Source organism: Rana temporaria, chromosome 9 (assembly GCF_905171775.1).
Source record: "Rana temporaria chromosome 9, aRanTem1.1, whole genome shotgun sequence".
NCBI lineage: Eukaryota > Metazoa > Chordata > Amphibia > Anura > Ranidae > Rana > Rana temporaria.
Genome location: NC_053497.1, coordinates 171204008 through 171231679, shown reverse-complemented (window position 1 = coordinate 171231679; position 27672 = coordinate 171204008). Strand labels below are relative to the sequence as shown.

General features: G+C 47.9%; 1 protein-coding gene across 3 annotated transcripts in view; it reads left to right on the top strand.

Annotated features, from left to right (window-relative positions):
• Positions 1-24862, top strand: part of LOC120914344 (olfactory receptor 6C4-like) — a 56880-nt gene extending 32018 nt beyond the window's left edge. For all 3 annotated transcript variants that reach the window (XM_040325011.1, XM_040325010.1, XM_040325009.1), the window contains 2 exons: positions 12320-12460; positions 23850-24862. In XM_040325011.1, the coding sequence (XP_040180945.1) occupies positions 12419-12460; positions 23850-24821 (1014 nt within the window). In that variant the 5' untranslated portion in view covers positions 12320-12418 and the 3' untranslated portion in view covers positions 24822-24862. The remainder of the gene's footprint in view (positions 1-12319; positions 12461-23849) is intronic.
• Positions 24863-27672: the final 2810 nt, after the last annotated feature.

Sequence of the window (27672 nt, the reverse complement as noted above, 5' to 3'; positions counted from 1 at the left end):
TATATATATATATATACACATATATATATACACATATATATATATATATACACATTTATAGATATGTAGCATTACCCCCGGAGGAGCTGCTGGATGTTTCGGCGGCATATTACCTCATGGCTCCGAAAAAAAATTCCAAGGGGTGAATGATGCGTATTGCATGTAGTAGAGGTAAAGAAATGTCCACGACAGGTGCTCTTTGCTGTGCTCTTTATTACCCAGCCGTGTAAAAATAATAAACTTGTGGTGAGGAAAGTAAAGCTGAAGAAGAGAGAACAGCAGATTCAGGCGTAATGATAGGGAAACAGTCCTGCTCCCAAGCTTAACACTTCTCTGCGCCACTCCCGCCGCAGTGGGTTTAGCGTACCCGGACAGGCCTCTCTCACTGACCTGGCAGCCGGAGTATCACTCGGACATTTGTAGGATAAAGTCTCTGCCACAGACCCTCCTTGGTGAACTCGAACCTGAGGAAAAGTCTCTGCCACATACCCTCCTCCGTGAACTTGAACCTGAGGAAAAGTCTCTGCCACAGACCCTCCTCGGTGAGCCTCAGAAAGATACCTCTGCCACAGGCCCTCTCTGGATTGAATTCTTGTAGATATCCCCAGGGCTGGACTGGGACAAAAATTTGGCCCTGGACTTCATCCAGACCGGCCCACTTTAATTCAATAAAATGCTGCCCCCCCACCCCCCGAAAAATCACGCCCACCAAAAGGCCCCTACATCCATTATTGTATATCGAGAGGGAGGGAGGGTTGAGGGAAAGGGGGTGAGAGAGGGGGGTGAGTGTAAGAAAAAGATTGTGAGTGTAAAAGAGAGGGGGTGAGTGTAGGACCCCTTTCACACTGAGACATTTTTCAGGCGCTTTTGGACTAAAAATAGCGCCTGAAAAACGCCTCCTCTGCAGTCCCAGTGTGAAAGCCCGAGTGCTTTCACACTGGGGCGCTGCCAGGGCGTTAAAAAAAGTCCTCCAAGCAGCATCTTTGGGGAGGTGGAGGAGCGGTGTACAAACCGCTCCTGCCCATTGAAATTAATGGCCACCGCTGCTGAAGCGCCTGCAAAGCACTTCGGCAGCAGCACTACGCGGGCGCATTTAACCTTGAATTCGGCTGCTCGTGGGAGTTAAAATCGCCTGCTAGATGCCGAATAGTGCAGCTAAAACGACAGTAAAGTGCTGCTAAAACTAGCAGCATTTTGCCGTCAATGCCCACCCCAGTGTGAAAGCAGCCTAAGAGTCAGAGAGTGAATGAGACAGAGGAGGGGGCAGATAGACAGGGGGGAGCTGAGAGACAGAGAGAGGGAGCTGAGAGACAGAGAGGGAGCTGAGAGACAGAGGGAGGGAGCTGAGAGACAGAGGGAGGGAGCTGAGAGACAGAGGGAGGGAGCTGAGAGACAGAGGGAGGGAGCTGAGAGACAGAGAGAGGGAGCTGAGAGACAGAGAGAGGGAGCTGAGAGACAGAGAGAGGGAGCTGAGAGACAGAGGGAGGGAGCTGAGAGACAGAGGGAGGGAGCTGAGAGACAGAGAGAGGGAGCTGAGAGACAGAGAGAGGGAGCTGAGAGACAGAGAGAGGGAGCTGAGAGACAGAGGGAGGGAGCTGAGAGACAGAGGGAGGGAGCTGAGAGACAGAGGGAGGGAGCTGAGAGACAGAGGGAGGGAGCTGAGAGACAGAGAGAGGGAGCTGAGAGACAGAGAGAGGGAGCTGAGAGACAGAGGGAGGGAGCTGAGAGACAGAGAGAGGGAGCTGAGAGACAGAGAGAGGGAGCTGAGAGACAGAGAGAGGGAGCTGAGAGACAGAGGGAGGGAGCTGAGAGACAGAGAGAGGGAGCTGAGAGACAGAGAGAGGGAGCTGAGAGACAGAGAGAGGGAGCTGAGAGACAGAGAGAGGGAGCTGAGAGACAGAGAGAGGGAGCTGAGAGACAGAGAGAGGGAGCTGAGAGACAGAGGGAGGGAGCTGAGAGACAGAGGGAGGGAGCTGAGAGACAGAGAGAGGGAGCTGAGAGACAGAGAGAGGGAGCTGAGAGACAGAGAGAGGGAGCTGAGAGACAGAGAGAGGGAGCTGAGAGACAGAGGGAGGGAGCTGAGAGACAGAGGGAGGGAGCTGAGAGACAGAGGGAGGGAGCTGAGAGACAGAGAGAGGGAGCTGAGAGACAGAGAGAGAGAGCTGAGAGACAGAGGGAGGGAGCTGAGAGACAGAGGGAGGGAGCTGAGAGACAGAGAAGAGGGCTAAAAGAGGGGGGGGGGACTGAGAGACATAGGGGGACTGAGAGAAAGGGGGGGTCTGAGAGAGTCTCAGTTTAAAAAAAAAAAAAAAAAAACGGCCCACTGAGCCATCGGCCCACCGGGAAACTCCCTGTAGTCCCTATGGCCAGTCCATCCCTGGATATCCCTCCTTTCGGTGAATTACGCCTGGATCTCCTTCAACTTGTCTCTCAGGTACCGACTGACAGGTGATCAATCCTTCAGTGTCCGGCTACCTCTATCCCTGGTGGTTTATCCAGGCCCTTTTGGACTGCCAGCCTCTCAATGGCGCTCCTCAGACTGCCTCCCCACCGAGCAGCAGTACAGCTTGGGAACCCAGTCACTCACTGGGTCCCCGTCGCTGTTCAGATGCTCCGGGTCAGCATGGCCCCGGAACCAGGAACACCGTGTGGTACGCATGCCCCGGCCAGGTAGGCCATAACACATACCCCCTAACCGTCCCGGATTCCGCTGGATCCTCCCGGAATTCTAAGTGGGTCCCGCGGACTAGACTAGATTCCCGGAAAACAGGGCCCCGGGCGCGACATTACGGGTGGCAATATTTCGCGCCTCCATGTTTGATTTCCCCCGCCATGTTTGTTGTCCGGTGCCTGGCCTGTGATTGGGCGTATTGGCGTCATGTGCGTCGTGGGGCTGGCCTGTCTGTGAACGTCTAGAAGTCCCATTTTGTGACATAGGCTGCATTGGGGGGCACAGGCTGAATTGGGGACACATGCTGCACTGGGGACAAAGGCCGCACTTGTTGGCACAGGCTGCATTGGCAGACACAGGCTGCACTGGCGGGCACAGGCTGCATTGGCAGAAACAGGCAGGCTGCATTTTTTGGTACGGATAAATTTGTTGTTAATATTTACTTTTAGAGCTTTATTCTACATAGAAAATGTAAGTGTCATTTCATGAGATAATTTATGAGGGCGTGTTTAGGGGCGGGGCAGGGTAGGGGTTGGGCGGGGTAACTGGTGGTGAGTAACCCTTGAGGCCTGGCTAGTAGCTCAGGCCTTGAAATTTTGAGCCCTGGGTATATTATAGCGGGTGGTCGCCAAGTGGTTAAAATATATAATTACACATTTATTTTTCTACATAAAAAATACACTAAATACATTTTTTTGTATACAGTATATGCTGAATAAAATGTATACTGTGTTTAAATATTTATAATGCAGAAAAAATTGTATATGGTATACTGTGTGTGTATATATATATATATATATATATATATATATACACAGTGTAAAATATCTTAACATATCTGAGTGTGGATCCCCCTTTACATCAGGGTCCCCAGAGGGCCCCCCTACTTACATCAGGGTCCCCAGAAAGCCTCTCTACTTACATCAGGGTCCCCAGAGAGCCTCCCTACTTACATCAGGGTCCTAAGAGAGCCTCCCTCATTACATCAGGGTCCCAATAGAGCCTCCCCCTTACATAAGGGTCCCCAGAGAGCCTCCCTACTTACATCAGGGTCTATAGAGAGCCTCCCTTTACATCAGGGTCCCCAGAGAGCCCATTCCTTACATCAGGGTCCATAGAGAGCCTCCCTACTTACATCAGGGTCCCCAGAGAGTCTCCCCCTTACATCAGGGTCCCCAGAAAGCCCCCCTACTTACATCATTGTCCCCAGAGAGCCCCCTCATTACATCAGGGTCCCGACTCCCCTGAGCCCCCCTCATTACATCAGGGTCCCCAGAGCCTCCCTACTTACATGAGGGTTCCCAGCGAGCCTCCCCCTTACATCAGGGTCCCAAGAGCCCTGCTCATTACATCAGGCTCCACAGAGAGCCTCCCCCTTACATCAGGGTACCCAGAGAGCCTCACCCTCACATCAGGGTCCCCAAAGAGCCTCCCTACTTACATCAGGGTCCCCAGAGAGCTTCCCTACTTACATCAGGGTCCTAAGAGAGCCTCCCTCATTACATCAGGGTCCCAATAGAGCCTCCCCCTTACATCAGGGTCCCCAGAGAGCCTCCCTACTTACATCCGGGACTCCAGAGAGCCTCCCTTTACATCAGGGTCCCCAGAGAGCCTCCCTACTTACACCAGGGTCCCCAGAGAGTCTCCCCCTTACATCAGGGTACCCAGAGAGCCTCCCTACTTACATCAGGGTCGCCAGAGAGCCCCTTCTTTACATCAGTGTCCCCAGAGAGCCTCATTTTACATTAGGGTCATCAAAGAGCCTCTCTAATTACATAAGAACCCCCAGGGCCTCCCTCATTACAGCAGGGGCCCCAGAGGGCCTTCCACTTACATCAGGGTCCCCAGGGAGCCCCTTCCTTTAATCAGAGTCCCCAGAGAGCCTCCCTACTTACATCAGGGTCCCCAGAGCCCCCCTCATTATATGAGGGTCACCAGAGAGCCCCTTCCTTACATCAGGGTCCCCAAAGAGTCTCTCTATTGACATCAGGGTTCTTAGAGCCCCTTCCTTACATCAGGGTCCATAGAGAGCCTCTTCCTTACACCAGGGTCCCCAGAGAGCCTCCCTACTTACATCAGGGTCTCCAGAGAGCCCCTTCCTTACATCAGGGTTCCCAGAGAGCCCCTTCCTTACATCAGGGTTCCCAGAGAGCCTCCACCTTACATCAGGGTCCCCAGAGAGCCTCTCCTTACATCAGGGTCCCCAGAGAGCCTCCTTATTTACATCAAGGTCCCCAGAGCCCCCCTCATTACATCAGGTTCCCCAGGAGAGTCTCTTTCTTACATCAGGGTGCCTAGAAAGCCCCTTCTTCACATCAGGGCCCCATAAAGTCCTGTTCTTACATCAGGGTATCCAGAAAGCCTCCCCTTCATATTAGGGTGCCTAGGGCCCCCCTCATTACATCAGGATCACCAGAGAGCCCATGCCTTACACCAGGGTCCCCAAAGAGCCTCCCCCTTACACCAGGGCCCCCAGAGAGCCTCCCTACTTACACCAGGGTCCCCAGAGCACCCCTCATTACATCAGGGTCCGCAGAGAGCCTTCCTACTTACATCAGGGTCCCCCAGAGCACTCCCCCTTTACATCAGGGTCCACAGAGAGCCTCCCTACTTACATCAGGGTCCCTAGAGAGCCTCCCCCTCACATCAGGGTACCCAGAGAGCCTCCCTCTCACATCAGGGTCCCTAGAGCCCCCCTCATTACATCAGAATCACCAGAGAGCTCCTTCTTTACATCAGGGCCCCCAAAGAGCCTCCCTACTTTCATCAGGGTCCCCCGAGCCCCCTTTTTACATCAGGGTCCCCAGAGAGCCCCTTCCTTACATCAGGGTCCCCAGAGAGCCTCCACCTTACACGAGGGTCCACAGAAAACCTCCCCTTACATCAGGGTCCCCAGAGCGCCTCCCTACTTACATCAAGGTCCCCAGAGCCCCCCTCATTACATCAGGGTCCCCAGAGAGCCCCCTCTTTATATTGAGGTCCCCAGAGAGCCCCTTTCCTACATCAGGGTCCCTAGAAAGCCCCTTCCTTACATCAGGGTCCTCAGAAAGCCCCCTTCCTTGTATCAGGGTCCACAGAGAGCCTCCTTACTTACATCAGGGTCCCCCCAGAGCCCCCCCCCCCTTACACCAGGGTCCCCAGAGAGCCTCCCTACTTACATTAGGGTCTCCAGAGAGCCTCCCCTTACATCAGGGACCCCAGAGAGCCTCCCCCTTACATCAGGGATCCCAGAGTGCCTCCCTACTTACATCAGGGTCCCCAGAGAGCCTCCCTACCTACATCAGGGTACCCAGAGAGCCTCCCTACCTACATCAGCATACCCAGAGCCCCCCTCATTTCATCAGGGTCCCCATAGAGCCCCTTCCTTACATTGGGGTCCCCAGAGAGCCTCCCTCTTACAGCAGTGCCCCCAGAGAGACTCCCTTCTTACACCAGAGTCCCCAGAGCACCCCTCATTACATCAGTGTCCCCAGAGAGCCTCCCCCTTACATCAGGGTCCCCAGAGAGCTTCCCTACTTACTTCAGGGTCCCCAGAGAGCCTCCACCTTACATCAGGGTCCCCAGAGAGCCTCCACCTTACATCAGGGTCCCCAGAGAGCCTCCACCTTACATCAGGGTCCCCGGAGAGCCTCCACCTTACATCAGGGCCCCAAGAGAACCTCCCTAATTACATCAGGGTCCCAGAGCCCCCCTCATTACAGTAGGGTCCCTAGTGAGCATCCCCCTTACACCAGGGTTCCCAGAGAACCTCTCTACTTACATCAGAGTCCACAGAGAGCCTCCCCCTTACATTAGGGTCAATGCATTAAGGCATCTAGATGTGGTGAAGACAACTTGCTGAAGTTCAAACCGAGCATCAAACTAGGGAAGAAAGGGGATTTAAGTGACTTTGAACGTAGCATGGTTGTTGGTGCCAGACAGGCTGGTCTGAGTATTTCAAAAACTGCTGATCTACTGGGATTTTCACACACAACCATCTCTTCGGTTTACAGAGAATGCTCTGAAAAAAGAGAAAATATCCAGTGAGCGGCAGTTTTGTGGAGGAAAATGCCTTGTCGCTGTCAGAGGAGAATGGGCAGACTGGTATCTCCTTCTCGATCCTGGGCTCTGTTCTAATCTTCCCTACAAAGCTGGCAGGCTGTGTTATGAGCGGCTCAGTCTGCAAGGACCGGAAATGCTCCATTAGATGCTGGTTTGGTACCCAGCCCCCTCTTCCCAATCATGGAGCTGATCACGAGTAGGGATGAGCTTTATGTTCTAGTCCAGGGATATGCAATTAGCAGACCTCCAGCTGTTGCAAAACTATAAGTCCCATCATGCCTCTGCCTCTGGGTGTCTTGCTTATGGGTGTCAGAGTCCTGCTATGCCTCATGGGAATTGTAGTTCTGCAACAGCTGGAGGTCCACTAATTGCATATCCCTGTTCTAGGGAAACAGCGAACAATTTGTGGTGTTTGCGGCAAATTCTAAAAGCGGCGCTGGTTCGAATCCCGACCACGACACCATCTGCCTGGAGTTTGCATGTTCTCCCTGTGCATGCGTGGGTTTCCTCCGGGTACTCCGGTTTCCTCCCACACTCCAAAGACATGCTGGTAGGTAAATTGGATCTTGTCCAAATTGGCCCAGTATATATATGTATATCTGTGTGTATGACTGTGTGTGCCAAGTGTGTCACGATCCTACGGGGTAAAATGACCGCACCAGCCAAGCAGACTCTGGCTGGAAAAAGCGCCCAGAGGCGATTCAGTTCGCATGAGTTGCGCTATACAAGTCATTCATTCATTCAAGGACCGCCTCCTGCACATTTACGTTTGCAGAATGTCATGGCTGGGCACATGCACGTACAGGTACGTTCTGTGCTAGTACCCAGCCGTGGGTCGCGGGCGCTCACCCGCGACCCGGTCCGAAGCTGGAGTCCCGCGATCGGTCCCCGGAGCTGAAGAACGGGGAGAGCTGTGTGTAAACACGGCTTCCCCGTTCTTCACTGTGGTGGCGTCATCGATCGTGTGATCCCTTTTATAGGGAAACACAATCGATGACGTCACACCTACAGCCACACACCCCTACAGTTGTAAACACACATGAGGTCACACATAACCCCATCAGCGCCCCCTGTGGTTAACTTCCAAACAGCAACTGTCATTTTCACAGTAAACAATGCATTTTTTGCTGTGAAAATGACAATGGTCCCAAAAATGTGTCAAAATTGTCCGAAGTGTCCGCCATAATGTCGCAGTCACAAAAAAAAAATTACTGATCGCCGCCATTAGTAGTAAAAGAAAAAAAAATATAAAAATGCAATAAAACTATCCCCTATTTTGTAAACGCTATAAATTTTGCGCAAACCAACCGATAAACGCTTATTGCGATTTTTTTTACCAAAAATAGGTAGAAGAATACGTATCGGCCTAAACTGAGGAAAAAAATGTTTTTTTATATATTTTTGGGGGATATTTATTATAGCAAAAAGTAAAAAATATTGATTTTTTTTCAAAATTGTCGCTCTATTTTTGTTTATAGCCCAAAAATGAAAACCGCGGAGGTGATCAAATACCACCAAAAGAAAGCTCTATTTGTGGGAAAAAAAACAACGCCAATTTTGTTTGGGAGCCACGTCGCACAACCGCACAATTGTCTGTTAAAGCGACGCAGTGCTGAATCGCAAAAACTGGCCGGGTCCTTTACCTGCATTTTGGTCCGGGTCTTAAGTGGTTAAGGGGAACCCCGCGCCAAAAAAAAAAATGGCGTGGAGTTCCCCCCCCCCAAATCCATGAAGGGCCTGGTAATGGAATTTGGGGGGACCCCCCACGCAAATGACTTTCAATGACTTTTATCTGTATTGCCAGTACCCGGCAATTCATTATAGCCGCAAGTAGTTTTACTTTTTTCCTTTAGAAATACAATTTTGTGCAGAGACTGTTATAAACACGGGAAACATGCGCTACTTTACAGGCATACTATAGACACCCCCCAGGTATGAAATTTAAAGGAATATTTCACTTTTATTGTTTTACTTTATTAAAATCACTGCTCCCGAAAAAACTGCAGTTTTTAAAAAATTTTGATACATGTCCCCTGGAGCAGGACCTGGGTCCTCAAACACTTTTTATGACAATAACTTGCATATTAACCTTTAAAATGAGCACTTTAGATTTTTAATGTTCGTGTCCCATAGACTTTAATGGTGTTCGCGTGTTCGAACACATTTTTTGCCTGTTCGCATGTTCTGCTGCATACCGAACCGGGGGGGGGGGGGGGTGTTCGGCTCATCCCTAATCACGAGTCTCAGCTCAGTTTGGTTATGACTGTTGATCAGGGATACATGTGGTGGAGATCACATCATTCCACCCTCTTGGGAGGGTCGGCGGGGGGGGGGGGGGGTGACGAAGTCCGGGCTGTCATCCATCAATAAATGGGCCACTGTCGCCTAGCAACTGCTGCCACCTCTGATCTCGCAGCTCTGTCCCCAAATGGTCAGTCCCTCTCCCTGTGTTGATATAAGGAAACTGATCTATTGGGGGTTCTATTAAGTGGGCGCTGCTGGCTGCTGATCTAATGGTTAGTCACCAACCATTAGATCAGCAGTTGGCACCCCCCAATTGAGACCTCCACTTGCTCACAGTCCCTTTATATTGGTGCCCCCTCTTTCTTAGACCCAATCCCCTTACATCAATACCTCCTGCCCTCTTCAAAACCTCCAGGTAAAACAAAACAATGGGGGTAGTGGCGCTGTAATCAGGTATGCAAGACAATTAGCTGGATTCAGAGAGAGCGCCGCAACTTTAAGGCGGCGTAGCGTAACGTATTTACGCTACGCCGCCTTAAGTCAGAGAGGCAAGTACTGTATTCACAAAGTACTTGCCTCCTAACTTACGGCGGCGTAGCGTAAATGGAGCCGGCGTAAGCGCGCCTAATTCAAATTAGGATGAGGGGGCGTGTTTTATGTTAATGGCGGGTGACCCGACGTGATTGACGTTTTTTACGAACGGCGCATGCGCCGTCCGTGTACATATCCCAGTGTGCGTTGCTCCAAAGTACGCCGCAAGGAGGTATTGGTTTCGACGTGAACGTAAATTACGTCCAGCCCTATTCATGGACGACTTAGGCCCCGTACACACGACCAAACATGTATGCTGAAACTGGTCCGCGGGCCAGTTTCAGCATACATGTTTGGTCGTGTGTAGGCGCGAGCGGGCCGAATTCCAGCAAACATTTGCCCGCCGGGCCTTTTCCCAGCGGGCAAATATTCCTGGACGTGTTTTAAAACCGTCCGCTGGAATCCTGCCCGCTCGGACATGTACGGTCGTCAGTACAGACCTACCGTACATGTCCGAGCGCCCGCCGTCCCTCGCATGCGTCGAATGACTTCGACGCATGCGTGGAAGCCTTTAAATGGCAGGCCCGCCCACGTCGCCGCGTCATCGCCGCGTCATCGTCGCGGCGACGACGCGGACACGCCCCGCGTAGTGTTTACGCGCGGACTTCTGTACGATGGTTAGTACAACCATCGTACAGAAGCCCTCTGGCAGGCATGTACGGTGAAAACGGTCCGACGGACCGGTTTCACCGTACATGTTTGCTCGTGAGTACCCGGCATTACGCAAACAACGTAAAATTTTCAAATTTCGACGCGGGAACGACGGCCATACTTAACATTGGCTAGTCCAGCTATTTGATGGAATAACTTTACGCCTGAAAACGCCTTACGTAAACTGCGTATCTTTACTGCGACGGGCGCACGTACGTTCATGAATAGGCGTATCTAGTCATTTACATATTCTACGCCGAACTCAACGGAAGCGCCACCTAGCGGCCAGCCTAAATATTGCACCCTAAGATACGACGGCGCAGGCTGTCGTATCTTAGATAGGTTTAAGTGTATGTCAGTTTGAGAATACACTTAAACTTACGACGGCGCAGATTCCGAGTTACGTCGGCGTATCTACTGATACGCCGGCGTAAATCTTTCTGAATCTAGCTAAATATGTCCGTTGATGTATTATACAGCGTGTGTTACACAATGGGAAAAATTGGAATGGAAAAAATGGGAAAAGGTCCTATAGAAAAAATAATACAGAGTCCATGTTCTAGGGCAAAATGAGAGAAGGCTCTAAATATGCAAAATAAAAGAAAGAAGGCGCCATCAGGTCAGGAACAATGTGATTTTAACCACTTAACGCCCGCCGCACGACTATTTACGTCCGCAAAATGGCACGGACAGGCAGAAGGGCGTATATATACGTCCTTGCCTTCTAGTGGGTGGGGGGTCCGATCGGGACCCCCCCCCCGCTGCGTGCGGCGGGTGGATTCCCTCAGGGAGCGATCCGGGACGACGGCGCGGCTATTCGTTTATAGCCGCTCCGTCGCGATCGCTCCCCGGAGCTGAAGAACGGGGAGAGCTGTATGTAAACACGGCTTCCCCGTGCTTCACTGTGGCGGCGCATCGATCGTGTCATCCCCTTTATAGGGGAGACACAATCGATGACGTCAGACCTACAGCCACACCCCCCTACTGTTGTAAACACACACTAGGTGAAGCCTAACTCCTACAGCGCCCCCTGTGGTTAACTCCCAAACTGCAACTGTCATTTTCACAATAAAGAATGCAATTTAAATGCATTTTTTTGCTGTGAAAATGACAATGGTCCCAAAAATGTGTCAAAATTGTCCGAAGTGTCCGCCATAATGTCGCAGTCACGAAAAAAATCGCTGTAGTAAATTAGTAGTAAAAAAAAAAAAATAATAAAAATGCAATAAAACTATCCCCTATTTTGTAAACACTATACATTTTGCGCAAACCAATCGATAAACGCTTATTGCAATTTTTTTTACCAAAAATATGTAGAAGAATACGTATCGGCCTAAACTGAGGAAAAAAATGTTTTTATATATGTTTTTGGGGGATTTTTATTACAGCAAAAAGTAAAAAATATGGAATTTTTTTCAAAATTGTCGCTCTATTTTTGTTTATAGCGCAAAAAATAAAAACCGCAGAGGTGATCAAATACCACCAAAAGAAAGCTCTATTTGTGGGGAAAAAAGGACGCCAATTTTGTTTGGGAGCCACATCGCACGACCGCGCAATTGTCTGTTAAAGCGACGCCGTGCCGAATTGTAAAAACGCCTTTGGGCATTTAGCAGCATATTGGTCCGGGGCTTAAGTGGTTAATTTTACAATAGGTGCATTATCCACTTACATTTAAAATTAGAGAATTCGGCATACAAGTCCTTGCTGGCCCATAGATGGCGATCATCCGCTGCAGACCACCAAAAAATTATCCTTTACAACCACTTTAAAGGAAGAATGGCGTATTCTACACTTGTTGGTGAGGAAGCCAAAAGAGCATTCCACCATTGTGCTTTTGTGGGCTCAGGCCTTTATGGGAATGGGGTACATTGAATGTTCCCCTATAGCAAATGCCTTATCTCTAATGGACACAGAAGGATAAGCTTGCTCACTTCTTACGGGCCATGGCTTATCTTGTAGAAGAAGGAGTTGGTTTTCCCGTAACTGTGTGTTAAATTTGCTGTGTTGAAAGATGGCCAAATCACTGCTGCTACCATAGGATCTCACATTGTGGTATGTAAATTGGTAGTACGCATCAACTATGGCCAGCAGTACAACAGATATTTTTTTTTATATTTTTAGAAATTTGATGGCCGAGCGGGACTTTAATCATATGACATCCTCCTGGACTGCGTGCGGCAGGCTACAAGTGACAAGCTGCATCCAGTGAAAGGCTTTATAATGGCAAGTGACAAGCTGCATCCAGTGAAAGGCTTTATAAAGGTAAGTGACAAGCTACATCTGGTGGAAGACTTAATAATGGCAAGTGACAAGCTACATCTGGTGGAAGACTTAATAATGGCAAGTGACAAGCTGCATCTGGGGGAAGGCTTTATAATGGCAAGTGACAAGCTTCATCTGGGGGAAGGCTTTATAATGGCAAGTGACAAGCTATATTTGGTGGAAGACTGTATAATGGCAAGTGACAAGCTACATCTGGTGGAAGGCTGTATAATGGCAAGTGACAAGCTACATCTGGTGGAAGACTTAATAATGGCAAGTGACAAGCTACATCTGGTGGAAGACTTTATAATGGCAAGTGACAAGCTACATCTGGTGGAAGACTTAATAATGGCAAGTGACAAGCTGCATCTGGGGGAAGGCTTTATAATGGCAAGTGACAAGCTTCATCTGGGGGAAGGCTTTATAATGGCAAGTGACAAGCTATATTTGGTGGAAGACTGTATAATGGCAAGTGACAAGCTTCATCTGGGGGAAGGTTTTATAATGGCAAGTGACAAGCTACATCTGGTGGAAGGCTGTATAATGGCAAGTGACAAGCTACATCTGGTGGAAGGCTGTATAATGGCAAGTGACAAGCTGCATCTGGGGGAAGGCTTTATAATGGCAAGTGACAAGCTTCATCTGGGGGAAGGCTTTATAATGGCAAGTGACAAGCTATATTTGGTGGAAGACTGTATAATGGCAAGTGACAAGCTGCATCTGGGGGAAGGCTTTATAATGGCAAGTGACAAGCTTCATCTGGGGGAAGGCTTTATAATGGCAAGTGACAAGCTATATTTGGTGGAAGACTGTATAATGGCAAGTGACAAGCTTCATCTGGGGGAAGGTTTTATAATGGCAAGTGACAAGCTACATCTGGTGGAAGGCTGTATAATGGCAAGTGACAAGCTGCATCTGGTGGAAGACTTTATAATGGCAAGTGACAAGCTTCATCTGGGGGAAGGCAATATAATGGCAAGTGACAAGCTATATTTGGTGGAAGACTGTATAATGGCAAGTGACAAGCTTCATCTGGGGGAAGGATTTATAATGGAAAATTACAAGCTACATCTGGTGGAAGGCTGTATAATGGTAAGTGACAAGCTACATCTGGTGGAAGACTTAATCATGGCAAGTGACAAGCTACATCTGGTGGAAGACTTTATAATGGCAAGTGACAAGCTACATCTGGTGGAAGACTTTATAATGGCAAGTGACAAGCTTCATCTGGGGGAAGGCAATATAATGGCAAGTGACAAGCTATATTTGGTGGAAGACTGTATAATGGCAAGTGACAAGCTTCATCTGGGGGAAGGATTTATAATGGAAAATTACAAGCTGCATCTGGGGGAAGGCTTTATAATGACAAGTGACAAGCTGCATCTGGGGGAAGGCAATATAATGGCAAGTGACAAGCTTTATTTGGTGGAAGACTTTATAATGGCAAGTGACAAGCTACATCTGGTGGAAGGCTTTATAGATGGAAATAATTTAAAACAACGGAATTAGCCCCCCCCCCCTCCGCCCCCAGTACATAACCAGGCCCTTTGGGTCTATTATGGATATTAAGGGGATTTTTTTAAAAAATGGCGTGGGGGTCACCCAGCAGTATATATACTATACGACCTGCCCTATATACTCTGCAGAAAATTGGGCCTTAGGTGTTGGTGGTACCTGAACTCTGTAAACCCTCACAGTTACTCTTGGTGGGGGAAGGAACGGGCTGTGAAATACTATATGAAAAATTGTAATTGCATGCCCCTGTTAAACAGGGGCAGAAAAATTGGGCCTTTGGTGGTTCCACAACACTGTTACTCTTGATGGGAGCAGGAATAGGCCCTGCTATTAAATATTATATCAAGAATTGTAATTACATGCGTTAGGGGGCCTTAGGTGGTGGTGGTGAAACAACACTCTAAGCCCTCACAGTTACTCTTGGTGGGCGCAGGAATGGGCCCTGCTTTGAAAAAATTGGGCTTTGGGTGGTGGTGGTGCAACAACACCGTAACCCCCATGTGGATGGCTGGGACCGAATTTATTTTTATGGTTTAGCAACTGGGGTAGGGAAATTTGCCTGCTAAAATCAGATGGTGTTGTACTGCAAGTACTTAGGACACCTATTGCTATACCTTCATTCCCCTCAGTGCAGGTTTTTGAGAGGACTGGAGGTATAGTTGGGTTGGAGATCCCAGCTAAGGAGCAAGGAGAAGTCCGCCTTTTTCTTTGATGTGGGTCTTTCAAGTGCTGTTGCCAATGGACTGCATGGGAGGTCGTCATATGACTGGTCAAGCATGTGGTGCCCAAGCAGCTGCTGTTTTGGCCACGCTTGATCATCTTCAGCCATAGGTTGCAAACAGCAACGGTGCGATCTACTTCACACGTGTCAAAAAAGGCCCATACCAAGGAACTTTACAAAATCAGCGGGAGTCAGCAGTGCCCTGCACCTGCGGAGCTGGAGGGCATCCTGTCTCATTGGATATGTGTCTCCTCCTCAGATTTATCAGGCACCCAAGTAGAGTCAGTGTCTTCATCATCCCCTCCTTCCTCATCACTGGAGAAAACTTTGCAGTATGCTGCAGCTGGGGGAACATGACTGCCAGAGAGACCCCCTCTTTCTCGGTTCACGTTACTCCCTTCCTCAACCTGGGAGCCTTCAAATCGCTGCGTATCCCCCAGCAGCATGTACCCAACACTGTGGTCGAATAGTTCGGGGGACTCCTCCATGCATGATGGTGGGGCTAGGGAAGGAGTGACTGTAGACAAGGAGCCAGTGGAATAGGCCGCTTTGGCAGCTGCATTGGAAGGCAAACTACTCTGAGCCTGGGTGACAGAGGATATGGAGGATAAGGATATTGTTATCCACTCCACCAATTCTTCTGCATGTTGTGGCTGAATAACACGGCTAGCAGCAGAAAAAAAGGACAAGTGTGACCCACGACCACCTGGAGAGGATGCACCATGACCAGGACTGTTGACTGTAGACACATAGCCTGCTTGCCCTCTTTTAGTGGCCTGTGAGCGTCTGCCTCTCCTTGGTGGCCTTCCGGACATGATGTATATTTTGTTTTGCATCACCACTCTACACTGTATTAGATACTATGTACACCACCAGAAAAGTAGTAACAACTGTACTACGGCTGCACTGTATTGTGTACACCACCAGAAAAGTAGTAACAACTGTACTACGGCTGCACTGTATTGTGTACACCACCAGAAGTGTAATAGAAATTGCACTACGGCTGCACTGTATTGTGTACTGTGTACACCACCAGAAAAGTAGTAGCAACTGCACTATATTGTGTACTGTGTACACCACCAGAAGTGTAGTAGCAACGGCACTATGGCTGCACTGTATTGTGTACAGTGTACACCACAAGAAAAGTAGTAGAAGTACACCAGGAATGCACTGTAGATATAGGCTACACTGGATGCAGAGTGTATATATATATATATATATATATATATATATATATAGAACATGCACTGCACTAGATTGGAAAACTGTAAAACGCATCAAAAACGTACTGGAACGCACCTAAATGCACTGAAACACACGTGTCCCTATGTAAGGTTAAGAAAAAAAGAGGAGATAAAAATGCACAGGACTGCATCAAAAACGCACCAAAAAATGCAATGGAAAGCATCAAAAACACACATGCAGAAAAGCATCTGGAACGCATACGGACTACATTTCTATGGTGTAAACTGGCCCTAATGCCGCGTACACACGGTCGTTTTTCTGCATGAAAAAAAACAACGTTTTTAAAAACGTCATTTATAATTATCGTGTGTGGGCTTCACATCGTTTTTGGGCTTCTGAAAAACGACAAAAAAAAAAAATTCGAACATGCTGCATTTTTTAACGTCGTTTTTTAAAATGTCGTTTTTTCGGGTTGTAAAAAATGATCATGTGTGGGCTAAAACGACATTTTAAACCCGCGCATGCCCAGAAGCAAGTTACGAGACGGGAGCGCTCGTTCAGGTAAAACTACCGTTGATAATGGAGTAAGCACATTCATCACGCTGTAACAGACAAAAAAGCGCGAATCGTCTTTTACTAACAAGGAATCAGCTAAAAGCAGCCCATAGGCGAATTGAACTTCCCCTTCAGAGTGCCGTCGTACGTGTTGTACGTCACCGCGCTTTGTTCATCATTTTTTTAAAACGATGGTGTGTGGGCAACATCGTTTTTAATGATGAAGTTGGAAAAACGTCGTTTTTTTGGGCATGCTGAAAAATGTCGTTTTTTTTCATGCCGAAAAACAACTGTGTGTACGCGGCATTAATCTTAATTAGGCTGTTCTTAGACAATAGATCTATTTTCCCCACAGACATTACCCAGTTAAACCAGGAATCCTCCGAGTCTTTATGTCCTGATAGGGATTTGTTCCCAAACCACCAACATATTATATAATCTACAGTCAGAAACAAATAGTCGTACATTAAAAGAACTGGCTCTGTGCCCTCCTGTGTGTATTTTTTTAAGCACTGAGAAATATTAATGGCACAGATCAGTGGCAGTACAGATCTTTGGCTTTGCCTTATCCATTGCTAAACCACGAGAGGAAGACTTTCATCAGACTGTCATGAAAGCTTACATTTGGGCTTGATACATTTTTTATTTTTTTTTTCGTTGAATCTTCCTACTCCGGGTAAATCATCAATCGTACAAATTAAACCTCTAATTAAAAATTATACAGGAGCTGCCACTGCTGAACACCTTCTAAAAATGTTAGGCCCAGATTCACAACCGAGATACGCCGTCGTATCTCCAGATACGCCGTCCTATCTCTGCCTTGTCCCGTTGTATCTATGCGCCCGATTCTTAGAATCAGTTACGCATAGATAGCTGTTAGATCCGACAGGCGTAAGTCTCTTACGCCGTCGGATCGTAACTGCATTTTTACGCTGGCCGCTAGGTGGCGCTTCCGTCGAATTCCGCGTCGAGTATGCAAATTAGGTAGATACGCGAATTCCCGAACGTACGCCCGGCCGACGCAGTAAAGTTACGCCGTTGACGTTAGGCTTTTCCCGGCGTGTAGTTGCCCCTGCTATATGGTGGCATCAGTGCGGCGTAACAATGTTAAGTATGGCCGTCGTTCCCGCGTCAAAATGTGAAAATTTTGCGTCGTTTGCGTAACTCGTCCGTGAATGGGGCTGGACGTAGTTTACGTCCACGTCAAAACCAATACGTCCTTGCGGCGTATTAGGAGCAATGCACACTGGGAGATTTCCGCGGACGGCGCATGCCCCCTTTCGTGAAAAACGTCAATCACGTCGGGTCACAGTACATTTACATAAAACACGCCCCCCTGTCCCACATTTGAATTAGGCGGGCTTACGCCGGCCGATTTACGCTACGCCGCCGCAACTTACGGAGCAAGTGCTTTGAGAATACAGCACTTGCCCGTCTAAGTTGCGGTGGCGTAACGTAAATCGGATACGTTACGCCGCCGCAAAACTACGAGAATCTGGCCCTTAAACGGAGCTCCATCCTAAAGTGGATCTTCCGCTCATCGGAACCCTCCCCCCCTCTGGAGTCACATTTGACACCTTTCAGGGGGGAGGGGGTGCAGATACCTGTCTAAGACAGGTATTTGCACCCACTTCCAGGAGTCCTCTCTGCGGGTAGTTCGTCACATCCCGCCCCCGCCCGTTGTATTCTGGGAAACACACGGCTTCCAGAACACAACGGGGACCAGTGAGGACGGCGATGCGCGACTCGCACATGCGCCGTGGGGAATCGGGCAGTGAAGCCGAAACGCTTTACTTTCTGATTCCCTCACCGAGGATGGCGGGGGGAGCAGCAGAGTGACGAGCGATCGCTCGTGCTCTGCTGCGGACGGCGCTGGACTCCAGGACAGGTAAGTGTCCTAATATTAAAAGTCAGCAGCTGCAGTATTTGTAGCTGCTGGCTTTTGATATTTTTTAAAACGGCGGAGCTCCGCCATTATTGCACCAATATCTTTATTGCTTTCTGAGAAATACAGAAATCTTTGTACACTCTGTAGCAATTTTCATTCCTGTAAATTGTAAATCTGAATTAAAAATAAATATATTGCAACTTACCAGCCATCACATCTAATGCCGCGTACGCACGTCCGTTTTTTTCCGTCGGAATAAACTCTGATGGGTTTTTCCGAAGGAATTCCACTCAAGCTGTCTTGCATACACATGGTCACACCAAATTCCGACCGTCAAGACTATGACGAGCTGAGAAAAATTAAGTTCAATGCTTCCGAGCATGCGTCAAATTGTTTCCGAGCATGCATGTTTTTTTTTCCGTACAGACAAACGGATTATCCGATAGGAATTTCTTCCGTCGGAAAAAAAGAGAACATGCTCTCTTTCTAAGTCCGTCGGAATTTCCGAAGGAAAAAGTCCGATGGGGCATACACACGGTCGGAATATCCGATGAAAAAATTCCGTCGGACTTTTTCCATCGGAAATTCCGACCGTGTGCACGCGGCATAATTATTGGTAATCTGCTATATATTATATTTTTCTTTTTGGGTTTTGATACATGTTAACAGCTTGGTTTGGTGAGTTTTTATTTTTTTTCTGTGTTCCGGTCTCCCTTCTTATATTCTTTCTTGACTGTTGAATGCAATAAAGACTGGTCTGCAGTAAGTAGTAATTAACCACTTCAATACCGGGCACCTATACCCCTTTCCTGCCCAGGTAAATTTTTAACTTTCAGGGCTCTCACACGTTGAATGCAACACTCTACCCAAACTACATTTTTATCATTTTGTTCACACAAATAGAGCTTGCTTTGTTGGTATTTTTTTTATTTTTTGCTAAATAAATGAAAAAAGACAGAAAAAAAAACATGTTTTTTTTTGTTTCTGTTATAAAATTTTGCAAATAAATAATCTTTCTTTGTTAATTTAGGTCAAAATATATTCTACTACATTTCTTTGGTGAAAATAACCCAAATCACTATATACTGTATTATTTAGTCTGTAGGGAAGTTAAACTATGGTATGAGTATACAGTGCCTTGAAAAGTATTCACACCCCTTGAAATTTTCCACATTTTGTCATGTTACAACCAAAAATGTACCGTATTTATCGGCGTATACCGCTCACTTTTTTGCCCTGAAAATCAAAATCGTGGGTGCGCGGTATACGCCAATACCTGCTTTCCCGCGCCGAGTTTTGAATACTGCGCCGACATATACCGAGCGCAGTACACTCGGGTATAGTCGGGCAGTCTCGGCTCCTTCCGCGCTCACGTCCTGGACGTACAGGACGTCAGCGCGGGTAGCCGAGCATTGCCGACAATACACGAGTGTACTGCGCTCTGTATATGTCGGCGCAGTATTCAAACTCGGCGCGGGGAGGACGTGAGGACGCAGCAGAAGGATGCCCGACCCGCCGAAGAGGACACCGAACCCGCTGCAGAAGGACACCCGAAGCCGCAGAAGGACAACCGAAGCCGCAGAAGGACGCCAGACCCGCCGAAGAGGACACCCGAAGCCGCAGACGAACGCCGGACCCGACGAGGCCGCCGATGGACGCCGCGCAAGGCACCAAAACTGTAAGTACAAAAAAAACTTTTTTCCACAGGATTCGGGTCAACTTTAGGGGTGCGCGGTATACGCGGGAGCGCGTTATACCGCGATAAATACGGTAATTTTTTTTTATTGGGATTTTTTTTGACGCACAATTGTGAAGTGAAAGTAAAATGATAAATGATTTTCAATTTTTTTTTTTACAAGTACCGTATTTATCGGGGTATTGCGCGCTCCGGCGTATAGCGCGCACCCCTAAAGTGGACCCGCATTCCTGTAAAAAAAAGATTTTAGTACTTACAGTTTTGGTGTCTTGCGCGGTGGCCTCGTCGGGTCCGGCGTCCGTCTGCGGCTTCGGTGGTGTCCTCCTCGTCGGGTCCGGCGTCCTTCTGCGGTGTACTCCCCGCTCGATCCCCGCTTCCCGCGCTGAGTTTGAACTACTGCGCCAGCATATACCGAGCACAGTACACTCGTGTATAGTCGGGCAGGCTCGGCTCCTCTCGCGGTCAAGTCCTGTTTGTCCTGTACGTCCAGGACGTGACTGCGAGAGAACCCGAGCCTGCACGAGTGTACTGCACTCGGTATATGCCGGCGCAGTAGTTCAAACTCGGCGCGGGTATCGGCGTATTTCAGGGCAAAAAAGTGCGCGGTATACGCCGATAAATACGGTAAATATGTGAAAAGTGGGGGGGGGGGCATTTGTATTCAGCCCCCTTTACTCTGATACCCCTAACTAAAATCCAGTGGAACCAATTGTTTTCAAAAGTCAACTAATTAGTGAATAGAGTCCACCTGTGTGTAATTGTATTTCAGTATAAATACAGCTGTTCTGTGAAGCCCTAAGGCCTCGTACACACGACAGAGTTTCTCGGCAGAATTCACCGAGAAACTCGGTCAAAACCCGGATTCTGCCGAGAAACTCTGTCGTCTGTACAGTTTTGGCTCGATGGAGCCGCCGAGGAACTCGACGAGAAAATAGAGAACATGTTCTCTATTTTCTCGTTGTCCTCGTTCTTCTATGGGAGAAGCCGGCCCGCCGAGCTCCTCGGCGGCTTCATCCCAAAACTCGACGAGGAACTCGACGTGCCAAGCACGTCGAGTTCCTCTGTCGTGTGTACGGGGCCTTAGAGGTTTGTTAGAGAACCTTAGTGAACAAACCGCATCATGAAGGCCAAGAAATACACCAGACAGGTCAGGGATAAAACTGTGGAGAAGTTTAAAGCAGGGTTAGGTTATAAAAAAATATCCCAAGCTTTGAACATCTCACAGAGCTCTGTTCAATTCATAATCCAAAAATGGAAAGAGTATGGCACAACTGCAAACCTACCAAGACATGGCCGTCCACCTAAACTGACCAGGCCGGGCAAGGAGAGCATTGATCAGAGAAGCAGCCAAGAGGCCCATGGTAACTCTGGAGGAGCTGCAGAGATCCACAGCTCAGGTGGGAGAATCTGTCCACAGGACAACTATTATGCCGCGTACACACGATCATTTTTCGGGTTGTAAAAAACGAAGTTTTTTAAAAATGTCATTTAAAACGATCGTGTGTGGGTTTCAGAGCATTTTTCAGGTTCTGAAAAACGGGCAAATTTTTCGGGTTGTAAAAAATGATCGTGTGTGGGCTTTAACGACGTGAAAAATCCGCGCATGCTCAGAAGCAAGTTATGAGACGGGAGCGTTCTGGTAAAACTACCGTTCGTAATAGAGTAAGCACATTCATCACGCTGCAACAGACAGAAAAGCGCGAATCGTCTTTTACTAACACAAAATCAGCTAAAGCAGCCCCAAGGGTGGCGTCATCCGCATGGAACTTCCCCTTTATAGTGCCGTCGTACGTTTTGTACGTCACCGCGCTTTGCTAGAGCATTTTTTTTTTCACGATCGTGTGTGGGCAACGTCGTTTTAATGATGAAGTTGAAAAAAACGTTTTTTCTAGAGCCTGAAAAACTTCGCTTTTTACAAGCTGAAAAATGATTGTGTGTAGGCGGCATAAGAATTGGTAAGCTGCCATCTAAAAATGTGTTTCCTTTTGGGCTTATTATTGCTTTAAGATCGATGGATAGGTAAATAGTTTGGTCTTTCGTTGGACATTTTCTAGTTTCAATATTGAGCTTTATAGTGCTTTTGAGTGCCGTGCATTCATGTAATAACATTAAAGGGGTTGTAAAGGTAATTTTTTTCCCCCCTAAATAACTTCCTTTACCTTAGTGCAGTCCTCCTTCACTTACCTCATCCGTAAATTTTGCTTTTAAATGTCCTTATTTCTTCTGAGAAATCCTCACTTCCTGTTCTTCTGTCTGTAACTCCACACAGTAATGCAAGGCTTTCTCCCTGGTGTGGAGTGTCGTGCTCGCCCCCTCCCTTGGACTACAGGAGAGTCAGGATGCTCTCCATGTTGCAGATAAAAGAGCTGTGTGTTAGTGGGTGTCCTGACTCTCCTGTAGTCCAAGGGAGGGGGCGAGCATTTCCGATAGAAATTCCGACAGCAAAAGTTTGATGGTGTATACACACGGTCGGAATTTCCATTCAAAGGCTCACATCGGACTTTTGCTGTCAGAATTTCCGATCGTGTGTACGGGGCATTAGAATAGTGAATATTAATTTGCTATTCTAACACTCACCTGAGTGGGCTCTGAGCTCGATACTCTGCGATCAGAGCCCACCCTATTTTGAAGCCTAAAAAAAAAAAAAAAACACCCCCCGCCACTGTAATACATGACACATGAATAGGGGTGGCAGCGGGGATGGAAAGGGGAGGCGATGCCCGTGCGCCCCTAATGGATGGGCCGCTCCTGCTTCAAAGATAACATAGTTGTCAGTGGCGTATCTAATATTACAGATTTGTTAACCCCTTAACGCCCGCCGCACGACTATTTACATCCGCAAAATGGCACGGACAGGCAGAAGGGCGTATATATACGTCCTTGCCTTCTAGCGGGTGGGGGGTCCGATCGGGACCCCCCCGCTGCGTGCGGTGGGCGGATTCCCGCGGGGAGCTATCCGGGACGACGGCGCGGGTATTCGTTTATAGCCGCTCCGTCGCGATCGCTCCCCGGAGGTGAAGAACGGGGAGAGCCTTATGTAAACACGGCTTCCCCGTGCTTCACTGTGGCGGCGTATCGATCGAGTGATCCCTATTATAGGGAGACTCGATCAATGACGTCAGTCCTACAGCCACACCCCCCTACAGTTGTAAACACACACTAGGTGAAGCATAACTCCTACAGCGCCCCCTGTGGTTAACTCCCAAACTGCAACTGTCATTTTCACAATAAACAATGCAATTTAAATGCATTTTTTGCTGTGAAAATGACAATGGTCCCAAAAATGTGTCAAAATTGTCCGAAGTGTCCGCCATAATGTCGCAGTCACGAAAAAAATCGCTGATCGCCGCCAATAGTAGTAAAAAAATTTTTTTTTATAAAAATGCAAAAAAACTATCCCCTATTTTGTAAACGCTATAAATTTTGCGCAAACCAATCGATAAACACTTATTGCGATTTTTTTTACCAAAAATAGGTAGAAGAATACGTATCGGCCTAAACTGAGGAAAACAAATGTTTTTATATATATGTTTTTGGGGGATATTTATTATAGCAAAAAGTAAAAAATATTGCATTTTTTTTCAAAATTGTCGCTCTATTTTTGCTTATAGCGCAAAAAATAAAAACCGCAGAGGTGATCAAATACCACCAAAAGAAAGCTCTATTTGTGGGGAAAAAAGGACGCCAATTTTGTTTGGGAGCCACGTCGCACGACCGCGCAATTGTCTGTTAAAGCGACGCAGTGCCGAATTGTAAAAACGCCTTTGGGCATTTAGCAGCATATTGGTCCGGGGCTTAAGTGGATAAAATACTTATTATTTTCTTACAGTATATGTTCCTGATCAAAAACAAAGCAAAGGAAACGATGAACCGGACAAGTTGGAACTATTTCATCATTCAAGGTATTTCTGATGTGCCAGAACACCAAATTGTCACCTTTGTTTTTATTCTTCTGACTTATCTCCTTGCTCTTTGTGGAAACCTGGTCATTCTTCTCTTGGTGTACACCAACCCTCATCTTCACACTCCCATGTACATTTTCCTTTGTAACTTGGCTATCTTGGATGTGTCATGTTCTACAGTTACGCAGCATAATCTTCTTGCCATGTTTGTAACAGGGAATAAAAAGATTTATTTTTATTCTTGTATGTCTCAGATTTACTTCTTTTCATCACTCACTGCTACCGAGCTGTTCCTACTGACAGTGATGAGTTATGATCGATATATAGCCATCTGCCAACCCTTACATTATGTGACGGTCATGAACTCTGAAAGTTGTTCCGCATTGTTCTTGGTGAGCTGGCTGATGGGATTTATTGCAATTGTACCATACATTGTGCTGTTGTTACAGATTTCTTGCTATAAGAGCAATGTTATCAATCACTTCTTCTGCGATATGAAACCAGTTATGGAACTATCCTGCGGTGACACATTTGGACTGGAAGTCTTGATTTTCACAGAAGGTATATTCCTTTTAAGCCTAACCCCATTTGTTCTTACCTTCATCTCTTATGTTTTCATTATTGTTATTATAATGAGAATCCCTACCATCTCGGGTAGATGTAAAGCATTCTACACTTGCTCGTCACACCTGATGGTGGTCATTCTTCTTTACGGGACCCTTTTCTACCAATACCTGAGACCAGCTTCAAGTGACAATATAAAATCCAATAAAGTGTTCTCGCTTTTTAACACAGCTATAGTTCCTGTATTAAACCCCATTATATACAGCCTAAAGAATGAAGATGTAAAATTAGCCATAAAAGGAACAATGACATGTTTTAAGACAAGAGTAATGTGACAGACTCACCCGGGACATCCCCGGACCCTCTTATGTCTAAAATCATCCTATGTCCACCAGGGGCATAGGATGACTGAGAAATTATATCTTGGACTACCTGACCCAGGATATCTGTAAAGAACTATTTTGATTCTGAACTCAACTGGTTAATTGTAAGAGTGACTCCTTCATACTGTTAGATGCTAATGCCCCCTGCCTCCAGCCAGCTCTCTGTTCATTGTGCTAATTGACCCTGCTATGGTGTGAAGATGTCCTCTGTTTACACTTATGATAATGTGTATTGTATAGCAGTTGAGAGGAGCGTCTACCTTCAAAGGTCATATCTCGGAGTCACCTCGTCTGGGTAAATGATTAGTTAAAGTGGAGGTTCACCCTCAAAAAAAATTCTGACATCACATGGAGTCGAGCCATCCTACCGATAGAATGCCGGTGTTTTTTTTTTCCCAGCAGAAACTTCGTTATCACGATTTTCACCCCCCGGCAATCCCGCGGGACTGGGCGTTCCCAAGCACTGCCTGTGATTGACAGGCTTCCGAACGGCGCATACTGCGCGTCACAGGTTGCCGTCGGTGCAAAGGGCCCCATATTGAGCCGCACCGACGTTCGGGTTTTTTCGGGAACCTGTGACGCGCAGTATGCGCCGTTCGGAAGCCTGTCAATCACAGGCAGTGCTTGGGAACGCCCAGTCCCGCGGGATTGCCGGGGGATGAAAATTGTGATAACGAGGTATGTGCTGAGAAAAAAAAAAAAACACTGGCATTCTGTCGGTAGGATGGCTCGACTCCATGTGATGTCAGAATTTTTTATTTGAGGGTGAACCTCCACTTTAATTAGCTCCTGTTAATTTATGTTCTGGTTACCTCCTCTTTAAACTGTATATAAGATTGTATTCTTGGTTCTATTAAACACTCCATGTTTAGCACACAAACAAGTCTCGTCTCGTTGTGTGTTGAGAGCAGCTGGAATATCTGATATCTATATCCAGACTGATAGGAAGCGGTATATGACGGAAGCACTCCAGCGGAGTGTGGGACGTTCTGTTACATTGGTGGCTAGCAGCGGGACGCTTCCTGCAGTCGGGGACATCCAACCTCCACCTGGATCCAAGGTTCGGATAGCAGGAGAGGAGAGGTACAGATACCAGCCGCCATGGAAGAGGAATTCGGAAGGAGGTTGCGAGAGAAGCAGATACAGCACAGAGGACCAGTATCAGAGCAGGTCCTGCTGGGATGGTTTGATTCTATTCGCTGCGAACTCTGGAAGGGAGCGCTAGCCCGTGAGCAGCGACACCAGGGAAATGTTCTCCCCTCCAACCGGGAAAGGTACTGGTCGCAGTATGGATTGCGGGTGCTGTTGTTGGGAGAAAAACTGCACAAATTGCACAAACAGCTGAATTAAGCAGGCTGGTCTGGGCAGAGATGTGGCTGGATGAGAGCTACAGAGCCCTTTGGTGCCATGTATCCCAAGCATGTCCCTGGATAGCGGACAGCCCAACGGAAGGCTTAAGCTACGGCGGCCTGGGACTGTTGTATGTGAAGCTGACAGGGGACTCTAACTTTGGCAGTGATTTGGAGTGGCGGTTGGACGAAATCATGGATTTCAGAGAAGGGCTACTGAACATCTCGGAAGTGCACTGGGCACTGGAAGATTTGGAGTTTCTGGCGGTTCAGGAATGGGAGCTGGAGATCGCCTACAGACGGCTGCTAGACTATGCTCAGCGCCAGGGCTGGGCTCCCTTAGCCTGGGACTATCAGGAAATACCAGTGGACAACGCTGAAATCCTGCCTGAAGAGTCGGCAATGTGGCAGAGTAACAGTGTGCTTTGCCAACCTGCCCCCGCAGCTATGGACGCAGAGGTCTTATGGCGGATGCAGCAAGTGCTGACTTACCTTGATGATCCTGTTTCTGCATGGGATGATCTTGGATGTAGGAATGTGCCTGTCCAGCAGTATGCCAGAGAATCGGCAGTGGAAAATCTGGATATTGCCATCTCCAAAGATGAAGTGCTGACAGCAGGGCAGAGTACTGCTAACCTCTGCCCAGCACCGATAGTTACATAGTTACATAGTCAGTCAGGTTGAAAAAAGACACAAGTCCACTCAGTTCAACCACAAAAAAAATAAACAAACAAAATAAAAAACACAGTAATATACGCTACGCCGACCCAGCGCACAGATGCAAGCACTGGATTCACAAAGCACTCGCCCCCAAATCTACGCTGGGTTTCCTCGGCGTAAGCCAGCGTAGGTGGAAGTTGGCGTGAGCCATGCTAATGAGGCGTGACCCCATGTAAATGATGGACTGAGCGTCATAAATATACGAATAACGTACGGCGCATGCGCCGTCCCGTGGATGCAACCCAGTGTGCATGCGCAGAATCACGTCGGAACTACTCCCTAAGATACGACGGATCACTGCCTACGACGTGAACGTAACCTACGCCCAGCCCTATTTACGTACTACTACGTAAATGACGTAAAATACGACGGCTGTTCCCTGGTCCATACCTTTGCTTGAGTTGCGCCTCATAGATGGGGAATAACTATACGCCGGACGTAAGCCTTACGCAAACCGCGTATATTATGCGCCGGGAGCAACTACGTTCGCGAATCGACGTATCTCCCTCATTTGCATATTTGCAATGAGGCGGCCAGTGTAAATATGCGCCCACGATACGCCGGCGTAGGAAAGTTACGTCGGTCGGATGAAGCCTATTTTCAGGCTTATCTAGTTCTGTGGGCACGGCGCACAGATACGAAGGCGCATAGTTACACTTACGCGGCGTATATCGAGATACGTCGGCGTAAGTGCTTTGTGAATCCGGGCCTTCCTGTATTAGAGCACCCCTACT